The following is a 10,989-nucleotide window of genomic DNA, read 5'->3' as shown; positions in this document are numbered from 1 at the left end:
CTGAAAACTGCTCTTCGGTGCCGCAGCCCAGCCTCGGCAGCAGCCCCGGACCTGCGGCTGGCGGATGAAAACCCGCGGTTTTTCTTTGACCGTTTTTGCTCGGATGGCGCGTTGGCCGTGGGCTGTCGCCGCTGCTCCAGGTAACGCCTGACGGGGAGAGATGGGGCCAAAGCAAGCCGGGTGTAAACGCCACGCTGCGCAAGGCAGCGCGAGATGCTTTTGGGATCGGAACCAGGCGTCGCCTCTGGCGGAGGCCGTGCTCGAGCAGCGCGGGACACCGATAAGGACAGGGGGCAGGTTAAGACCAAATCAACTACCAGAAACACCACACACAAGGACCAGCTGATCTACACGATTTTATGTCTCCATAGAATACATAAAGTTAACGACAACCCTATTTATTACAGCTTTGAAGAAGGTTACGAGTACAGTAGCATAAAAGTCTCAAGACTGCAGCAGTTTAAAAATTGCTTTCAATTCTTTTATCAAATAAGCATAGTAATAAGGAAGCTATTTTACAGAGAGTGAGCAGCAACGTACAGTCTTAGTTTCAAGAAAGAGAAACATAATACAAAGTCAAAATAAACCAGCTATCAACAGCCACCACTACTCTTCACGTATTACTTTGTCCATAAGACACGGAAATCAAAACCTATTGGACTGACTGCTTCCGCTGAAGGGAACTGTGCCGAATTTTCCATTAATAGAAAAGTCAGTAGTAGAACAACTTTCTTCAAAGAAAGAACACCACCAGCCATTCGTACTGCTTTCTAGGATGTAGTGATATTAAGGTTACGCTGGAAGGAGTTCTCCAGGATTTAAAAAAAAAAAAAAAAAATTCTTAATTTGATTTGTAAAGTATAGTTCATTATATCCATTGTGCTTCTGAAACATTTATGTTGCAGGGATCTTTGGCAATCCAAATTCATCCACCAGTACACCATCCTGTAAGGAAGAAAAAGAAGCAACAGGTTAACAACTCTGCACCAACCAGAACATTTCACAAAAGTTTCCTTACAATTTCTATAAAGTGATACATCTGTAACGGTCACTGTGTGACAGCAGGGATCGAAGTAAGAGCATCAGTGTTATTCCTCACTATGAAGCCCCAAAGCAAACATACAGAAGACTTTCTTATGTTTTTAAGAATAACTGTAACTGCTAGGAGCTGTAATGGTACACTTAAATTCTACTTGCAGTCTGACAATGTTAGACAGGAGTTACAAAATGCCATTTTGGCTCTTTAAAATATAATAAAGAGCATTCATTACACTGTATTCTCTGATATATAGCATCCAAAATACATAAAACATTAGGCACATTTTTTGTTCAAAATATTAAGGATTCCAAATATCAAGCAACCAACACAGATGTGATTAATCCCAAACAAAAAAAAATACATGTATTTTGCTTTTAAAGAGGAAAGGACTCACTTTGTTTTTCGTGTCGGTAGGAGTGACCTCTGGGATTGCTGGGGCGGATGCGGCTTCATCTAAGTAGGAGTTGTCTTCATCAGCTAAAAGCTCATCACCTAACGCATCCAGTTCTGAAATTGAATTATGTTGGTTGAAAAATTATGCAAGGAATTCCTTTTGTAAAACAAAAGTTGCTCTTACAGAGAAACAGGATTCATAATGATTGTTTACATTCATACTCATTTAGCATTACTTAGTCATCAGTTGGGAATACACACACACACACACACACACACAAAATAGAGAGAACCTTCTTTCCTTCACTGTAGCATTCCATTAGTGTATCTCTCATGTTTGTCTCATGCTCTTGTTACTGCTCTTAAAGGAAATGCAGCTTTTATGTTTAAAAAAGTCATTAAAACTTTTTTTAAACATACTTAAAGTATTTGACTAATGAAATTAAAAATCACTGTATGACTGTATGATGATTTTTTACATTCAGCAATGTAAAAATCATCCTCCACCTTTCTAACCTGCTTCCAAGTCATCTTCATCAATCTCTGGTGTTCCATAGCTACGACTCAGTGCCTCCTGGACTTCATTGGCTTCTTCCATCATATCCTCTAACTGATCTTGTATGTCCTGAAGCAAGAAACAATTTCAACTGGTCCATATTTAATAGTTTTAGTTAAATTTATCAGAGCTTAACCAAATTCAGTTTAATTAAATTCCAACATACAAGGCACTCAAACTTTTTAATGCATAAACCTTTTTTTGAAGCAGTATTAATACAAGTCAAGACACACGCATTTACTACTACAGTGTGGCCCTAACTACTATGAAAATTATAATAAGTGTATGAGGTAGAAAAAGAGGAACCTTGAAACAACATCTCTGCAAAATCCTTTTGTTTTAGGTATTCTCCAGGGTACACTGAAAACCTTTAATAAGTTCCCCAGAGTCCAGCATTATCTTGAAAAGCAGGAGAGTATGAAATCTAGAGAAATTAAATCTGCTGTCTGGAGAATAAGCACTAACCTGAGATGTGCCACAGCAAAATTTAGAAGATACTTTAGCATACCTATTGGCACTGTACTTGGGTACAAGTGAGGAGACAATACTTGCCTAAAGGTTTACAATGCAGGCCATATATAAAAACAGCATAGGAAAGAGAACTTAAAGGAATTCAGCACTGGCATTTGACAAGAGTTTAAGTGCAGCATACTTTAAATTATATTTAGAGATCTTATGGAGGTTTTTTTATGCATTTTCTGAAGACAGGGCCAGGCCTTGCAGACCTCTTGAAATTAAATTAGTTGTTTGGCTGGGTTTTGGTGGGGGTTTTTTCGTTCGTTTTCTTTTTGGGTTTGGGTTTTGTTTTTTTTTAATTAGGCACTACCTTGAACTGGGGGACCAAAGGACTAATCTGCATGTTGCTAACATGGCGGGGGGGGGGGGGGGGGGGGGAGAGGACAAAAAAAAGCCACAGCACGAAGTATTCACCAACATTTATGCTGAAGTGCAGAGGAAAGGAAGGGAAGAGATTAAAGATTAGCCCAGCAAGGAAACAACGATCAGTGCAATAAGGCCAACAACTGATTGAGCTGTACCAGAGGAATGGGGAAGGAATTCTGATGGTGGTCCCATAAAAAAGGGAGGCAAACTCACGTGAACTAAACCAGTCAGCTTATCTTTAAGTTACATAGTCCAGTCGTCACTATTTCAGTACATTGTTTCTGTTCTTTAATAATTTAAACCATAGAAACTCACCTCAATTTGATCAATTTTGACTTGCTTGTAAGCTTTCTTCATTTCTTTCACCCCCAGTTTCATTGCATCAACCTAGAATAGAGTCAAACAACACGTTCGTATCTGATGTAGCATACACAAATTAAACGAATGTGAGATTAATATACTGGTACCGTTGTCTTTGTATCCTTCAGCGCCTGGATAGTGTAATTAGCTTGTTCCATATTAAAAGACTGCTGTGATAGATTATCCCTCTGTTGTTCATACCTGTTAAAAACAATGCAAATAATGGCTTTAAAACACCACGCTATTTATTGCCACAAAAATTGTTAATTTTTAAAAAAAAATTGAAAAATCAGCAGTGGTAGTCTAAAGATAGGAACAGATTTATTTTTACTAATTTATTATAAACAATCACAGAACAGCTTCATAAAAATCTGGCCATTATGCATTTCTGTGTATTTAAAACTGACAAAGCTACTCCCAAACTAAGCTGTTTTAACTGACGGCGATACCATATTTGTATAGACTTACACAGCAGGTGAAGATATAGCAAAAGCTTTAATCGCTGTAAGCTAGAGATGCATGCCATTGCTCACTAATGCTGTAAGCAGAATGGAAGAGATGCAGGTGATCCAAACCACAATGGCTCTGCACTGGAGCTTTGCAGGGCAGGGAGGAGGGGGAGGATACGGTAGCAAAAGGAAACTGTTAAGGCTAACCAAAAAGAAAAGGGAGACTTTAAAAATCAAGAAATCATCCTTCTCAAAGCTAACTTGTGTCCAATCAAGAATGTAAAATATGTCAAGTTAAACATAAAAGTGAACGAGTCCTTCTTCAAACATCCAAGGCAGGAGGTCCTGCAAGACAAGGATGATCCAAATACAAAACAGCTCTGGACAAGGAATGACTTAAATATATTACTGTTAACAAGATGGGAAAGAGATGACTGAGGGATACGATGATAGCCTATTATGAGGGGCCCAGTGACTGTAACTAGGGGAACAACTATCAAGTAAGATTAGCAGGCAGCATAGTCAAAAAAAGAAAAAAAAAACCCACCCAAACCAAAGCAGTCCTCCTTGCAACATCTAACTACACTATTGCATTCCTCACCATAGGATATTTTGGATGGTAAGAGTTCACAAATACTTAACAAGTAATTGAGCAAGTCTGTAGAGGTACAATTCATCTGATTGATTCATCCAGATCATCAAGTACACAATTTATAGTAAGCAATTAATAATATAAAATGAGGCACTCTCTCAGAAAGTTTAGGAGCCAAGCATAGCTTTAATAATGAGCAGATTAGGTCACCTTGTCCCAGTCCAAATTTATATATTCTCATGCAAATAAGGCACAAATATGCTGACACAAAATCTGTAAGGAGATGCTTATGAAAGGCTGGCTAGCTTTTTCAGCATTTTTCTTTAAAGAACACTCAGAAGCAAGAGCACTGGAAAGAGAAATGAAAGTGTGCCATCCCCCCTAAAGAAAACAGGCTTTCATTAATCCCAAACTGAGAAAGGTTTAAACTCACATTCGCTTCTGCTTTAACACTCTCAACGCTTTCTGCTTTACTGTATTCTGAAAGACACAATATTGTTACATTAGGAAAAATATTTGACTTTACTCTTGATTATACTGTTTAAACCTAATGTATCGCATTTAAGTTTTCCAAAGGATTCCTCAGTTACTAGTGCAAAGAGCTTAACAGTAGTCACATTCAGCGTTTGTTCTACATTAATGATAAACCAAATTGGCTTGTACGTAAAGCTTCTAATACAAAATACTTTCAAAATTTCTGGCTTTTGATTTTTTTTTTTGATAAGCAGAATACAAAGTCAAACTTAGTCCACCAGAACCATCTTTCATCAACACATTTTAATGGTCAGCATAAAATAATACTGCAAAGGTACTTTAACAATACTGTTTATATTAGACATGTTTATTATTAGATCCATTTTTGAAAGGGGATGAACATATAAAATGTGTTTTCCTACTCCCTTTCTGCATAGCGCAGACCTTTTTATTTTGGCTGATGAACAAAACAGCCTCTCTACCAGACTTAATTCAGGTAACAGAAGGAAGAAAGGAAACAAGTTACTTCTGATCGAGGAATTACATTACACTTTGGAAGAAATAAAAACCAATGAAAACACTGTTCAAGGATGCATGTCTAAGAGATGCTTCAGAATAAAAATAATCCTGCAGGATCTTGTATCTCATCAGCAGGGCAAGATGCAATTCTAAGAACCTGATGAACTGGCTAAATCACCCCACTACATGACAAGAAGTGTGAGTCACATCCTCTCGTGCCTAAATCCCACAGAAGATTCTTACCTTTGCAGGCCCCTCTCTCATCTTCTTCATTTGATCCTTGTACTTCACTAGTTCTGCATCAAGCCTAGCGATTTTCTTGTCAATTGACTCAGCCCTGCTATCCACCTTTACATGATGGGGAAAACAAACAAAAAAACATTCATTAAGGTTTTATTCAGGTATTGGACAATAAAAAGAACAGCCTCAGTTTTATTATGCTTCTAACTGAATCGTTTCTTCACTCAGTGGTTTTATAAACAGTTTAAAGTTTGTGGAGAATCTAAAACCAGAATCAAGTGAAACACCCTCCACAAGGAGCACAATAAACATTCTGAGGTTGCAGGAAGCTCTGCCATTGTAACACGTTCTCATCATTTTGAGATGCTCCCTTGCACACCCACTCAAGTCACAGTCTCTATTCAGGAATTTCTGATAACACACAGTGCCAGGGACTGAACTGGAACAGAAAAACGTAAGCGTACCGTGCTGGCAGATAAGGGGGCAATGCAAAAGGGACAGGGACACGATCAGCAAGGCTAGAGGTTTATTTTTGGTGGGCAGAGAACATTAATCCTTCAGAATGATACCTGGATTACGGGTTACGTTTTAAAAGCCCAGACTTAACCATTTTTTCAAAGATGCCTAACTTCTTTGTCAGAGAGACACTTTTGCCATCACTTCCCGCAAAGGGAGCGAGGACACAGCAGTTCCACCTGGTAGCTACTCTGAATTCTTACTGCACTTCTGCTCCAAATCCCAATAGTAGCTGCACAGCTCAGAAAGAGACCTCCAGCAGTCAACCCTAACAGCCCTGGTGCAAAGCATATCACAGGGCTGTCATTATGGAAATATTCTGACCCTTCTGCATAAGAGGGTTAAAGATGATAATTACATAACCAAGCATGGGTATAGATCATTCTAACAGCATACACAAATTCATAAAAAACAAAGAAAGCCTCCTTAACATGAACCAACCATCACTGCATTTCTCTGGAAACGACAAAATGAAGTTTATTAATTTCTCATTCCAAGGTGCCTCTCTAGGGAGTAGAACATAATGACATTCCAATTATAGCATGAGACCAATCAGTGCAAATTTACAGTTCTGACTTGCTAATAGTGTGGCTAAACATGTATAATTATGCGGATTTTCATTCTGGTGTCTCAATGATCCTTTTAAATCTCTGCTCTTTGACAGCAACGTGCATTCGCCAGAGGCATCCTGAGCAGAACATTTGATAGGAACACTCCACACAAGACATTGAAGTGCCCGGGCACAGCTGGCATCAAAAAAAATTGTATTAAGCTTTCTATTATGCCAAATATTTTACTAATAGCAAGAAAAAGAGATATTTGCAATTTTAAAACTCTTGTAGGTTCAAAGTGTAGCACCTCCTCAAGATCTTCATCAGCTAAATGCATCCTTGAGGTCAGCCTCCTTCACAGGGGAAAACCAGTTATTTGGTTTATTTATGTAATGATTCTTTTAGGCGTACTAGCAGGAAATGGAGACGGATCCTCCTACATCGGTAAACTACATACAAATTTTACACACAGACATTACACAGGACCTCAGCTTTTAAAAATGAGAATGGACAGAAGAGGGGAGAATGGATCTAATTTATCCAAAAGAAAACTAGACTGTGTATTAGGACTTGAAGAGCTGCTTTCTATTATTTACAAATAAGGCATACTGAGGTACATTTCACTGCTACAGAAGGGTCCCAGTCTAAACAAAAGAAAGTGATTGTGGTATCCCAAATCCCTATTAAGCAAAATCGCAGCTTATTTCAATTAAAAAAACAACAACAAAAAAAAGAACATCACACATAAGACTGAATTTTAACATTGTTGTCACAACTATTAGCCTTTTGTTCCTATGTTTCCTACTTACTACCCTGAAAAACCATAAATTTGGAGTGTTTTTTCAAAGCAGAAAAAGTAAAAAGAATACCAATGCCACAGTTCCTGATGCATCCTTCCTCCTACCGGCCTCATGACAGCTTTGGGTCATCTGACTGTGCTCAGCCAGCAAGAATAAAAAAATATCTGCCACTTAGTGCAATGTCGAGGCAAGCACGGCAGGCGCGGCAAGGGAGCGAGCAGAAACTGCAAGGGAGAGTGGGAACATACCCATGGGGAGACCAGAGGGCATCACACATCCAGCCGGCAAACTCGATAGTAACCACCCATCGAAGAAAAGTAGGGAGAAGTGCTTCCTGGGCTTCAGTAAACACTTAGATGAGTGATCCTGCAGAACCAGCTCTTTAAATGCAAACATCTTGAATTCTTTAGATATCTTAAGGTGACGCTTGTTCTCTTGCCACAGGAAAAAAAAGCATATTGTGTGCTGATCTTACTGGGTTCAGTCATACTACTTCTGCATACACAGAAAAGAACATCCAAAGCATAGGCATAATTACTGCCTGAGAGTTGTCTACATCTTTAATAAATGCTAACTATGAACATTAATCATTGCTCGCCAAACACAGTAATTCCTAACTGCCATTTAATGGCTAATTACCATTGAAGAAACATGGTAAGAGATTTTACAAAGCAATTTGACGCTTTCAAAAGGTACAACGAAATGCGTCTGAGATTGAAAACAACACAGAAGTGACGTTACTTGAGTCTCCAAACTGTTGAATTTAACATGGAAAAGAAACAGTCCAGGTTTTTCAAAATCTCACACAACTCTCTTCAATAATAATTCACATGCAATTTAAGAAAAAAAATCTAATGATATCTCTAGTCCTTTAGCAGGACCTGTACTAGGGACTTCACTATTGTGAAAATGGACTGAAAACACAGCAAGTCTTTCACAAACCAGGTAGATTACTTCATGTAAATTGGCACAAGTTAATTCACAAACTTCGAACTTGTAAAAGGAAGTATGTTTCTCCCCACGCTTACTAGTATACAGAAGCGTCTTAAATTTTAGTTCCATCTGCAGAAACTGAAAGTTGTCAAAACAGGGCAAAAAGCTAACATGGAGCTCAGTAATGATAACAATCATCTTCCTCACGCCGAAGAGCTGTGCTTGGAACCAGCCCTTCATTTCTCAACAGCTGACCAGCACAGGCTCTTGATTTCCTATCTTAAAAACTACCCTGTAACTCATCATTGGTTGCCAAGTCACCACATACGTAAAATAAACCTGAAACTCTGCTTTTCAGTTAACCTGCTGTCTTGTATAGACAAATTTTCAGAGAATGTGATTACAAACAACTAGGAGAGGATCAAAACTGCATGCAGCTCCTGGTGGGTGGTGGCGACGACCACCTTTTTGGGAAAAAAATCCTAAATTCCCGGTGTTGCCAGTCAAAGCAGCTGTTTAAATTACACTTTTATGTACCCCAAAAATCCACTGGGATTGAGCAAGCTTCTAGTGGAAGACAACCTACTGGCATATCTAAATCTGGCCGGTTTTGTTATGATGTGCCTCAACATTAGAAAATGCACATTAACTTGGAACTGTCAGAATCAGCCCTCAAAGATCTAACTGACTAATATGGATTGGTTGCTAATTGGTTGCTGTGAGGAAGAGGTTTCCTGATCTTCCGCTTATAGCGCTGAAATAGCAAATCTAAGTATTAATAACAGTATCCCAGATGGATTTTGGAGTTGTAGCCATCCACCAAAGCATTCACTGGTAACAATGGGAAAGTTCATCCTGATTTTTGAGCATATGCTTTTTTTACTGTTCCAACTAGATGTACTCGGAGCTACGTTTGGGTTCAATACTGCTAAAAAGCAATGCAGATTCTTCGCCGATAAAATAACACACTGGGAAAAACACTAACTATGACCGCTTCTCTCCTCACCCCAGCCACTGGCATATGCAAGAGACTGATGTGCGTGGGTTTGTGTGGGTAACACTGACAAATACTAGGTACTTAACTTCAAGAGTCTCTTCACTGGGTAGCAAAATAAACCTTCTGGGAGGAAAATAGTGATTTTCCGCAGAAACTTTTTGTTGTCAGGTTCCAGGGACAATGTTTAGTTACCCTCCATTTATACCACAGCCATTACTGTCCTTTCACCTGACTGTTAACCGCTCAGACAAATACTCAAGACCTCTGTGTTCTTTCTCACCTTTTAAAACTAGTTTACAACAGAAGGAGCAGTAGAAATGTACCACGGTTTTCTTCGCAAACTTAAAAGCCAAAAAAAAAGACTATGAAATGGCAAGATTAGCCTTCTTAAAACTTTTCCTTAACCTTCTTTTCGGACAACAGGGCAACGTTACAACAGCTGTGAAGCATTCTACCACATGTTTCCTCAGCATTTCTTTCCTGGTCTGGGCTTGTTTAACTGTCCACCCGCACACATCTTCGCTGTCGACCCCACGGCAAGCTCGTCTGTAGCAGACGGAACAATCTTCACCAGAAGGTGAGATTTGCCCTCCCACCTTCTGTACTGGACAGGGGGACTGGTTCCCTTGCTCCTGTCCCTGCCTTCCCACAACTTGGCATGGCAGGAGTTAGGCAGCGCAAGCAGTGCAGTGAAGCCCGCAGATGGAAATAGTGGAAGTACCCACGAGGATGTAAGGAGAGCCAGGCCTCACACGCACACTGTGTGCATCTGTTTACGGGATGTGCTCCTATGCACAGGCAACGAACGCAGGCATGGGTGTATACATGTACAAATGTGCGTACCAGCGTACGCTGATGCACAGGTGCACACTAAAATACACGTGCGCATGTATACAAACACACTGTACCCAAGCACCGGCACGTAGCTATGCTCGTTCAAGTATATATATATATATATATATACACACGCACTGACGACGCAGAGAGCGTGCCCACACAGAGCTGTGTTTCCACACCCGGACACGCAGACGCACACCCATGCACGGGGGCAGACACCTCTCGCAGGCTGTGCCTCCGAACCAGCGCAGGCCCACACACCCCCCGTGCCTCCGGGTCGCTGCGGGCACCCGCACACTTCCGCCTACGGGCAGGCACGCAAACACGCGGCAGCTCACGTACCAAGCTCTACACCCACACCGATACGAGCGGAGGCAGGCACGGCCCGCGGGCGCTCCCGGCGCGCCCTCAGGCCCGAGCCCAGGCCCCTGGACCCGCCGGGGCGGAAGGCCTCGCCCGGCCGGGCGCGGCCCACAGCCCGGGCCGGCCGTGCCGCCCCCGCGGCCACCCCGCCACTCTCCCGTCCCTCCCGAGGCGGCGGCCGGGCCGGGCCGGGCAGCGCATTGGCCGGGCTCGGGGGTCCGGGCCAGGTCCCCTGCGGAACGTGCTCACCGTCCCGATGCAGTCGGTGAGGCTGGGCGGAGGCGCCTTCGGCTTCGCTTTGCCGAAGAAGCGGTTCATGGCGGCGACGGCGGCGGCGCCTCGGTCTCGCCCCCGGTCCCGGCAACGGCGGCAGCAGCGCTCCCGGCCGACCCGGAAGCCCACCGACGACCCCGCCCCGCCGGCCGCCCCCAAGGCGGGGCCGCGGCGAAGGCGGAAGCACTAGCACGGCGGCGCGCCCCCGCCCTTCC

The 10,989-nt window shown here is 41.9% G+C and overlaps 1 protein-coding gene across 1 annotated transcript; it reads right to left on the bottom strand.

Moving 5' to 3' along the window:
- Positions 1 to 343: 343 nt before the first annotated feature.
- CHMP5 (charged multivesicular body protein 5) lies at positions 344 to 10,903 on the bottom strand. The gene is made up of 8 exons (XM_076330209.1): positions 10,751 to 10,903; positions 5,508 to 5,612; positions 4,705 to 4,751; positions 3,338 to 3,431; positions 3,186 to 3,257; positions 1,949 to 2,057; positions 1,434 to 1,546; positions 344 to 945 (listed from the first exon to the last, which is right to left on the bottom strand). The coding sequence occupies exons 1-8, from the start codon at positions 10,817 to 10,819 to the stop codon at positions 895 to 897; spliced, it is 660 nt and encodes a 219-aa protein (XP_076186324.1). The 5' UTR covers positions 10,820 to 10,903; the 3' UTR covers positions 344 to 894.
- Between the last annotated feature and the right edge of the window lie 86 nt (positions 10,904 to 10,989).

This window comes from Aptenodytes patagonicus, chromosome 2 (assembly GCF_965638725.1).
Source record: "Aptenodytes patagonicus chromosome 2, bAptPat1.pri.cur, whole genome shotgun sequence".
Classification (NCBI taxonomy): domain Eukaryota; kingdom Metazoa; phylum Chordata; class Aves; order Sphenisciformes; family Spheniscidae; genus Aptenodytes; species Aptenodytes patagonicus.
Note: the sequence above shows the minus strand (reverse complement) of the source record. Positions and strands in the feature narration are given on the sequence as shown.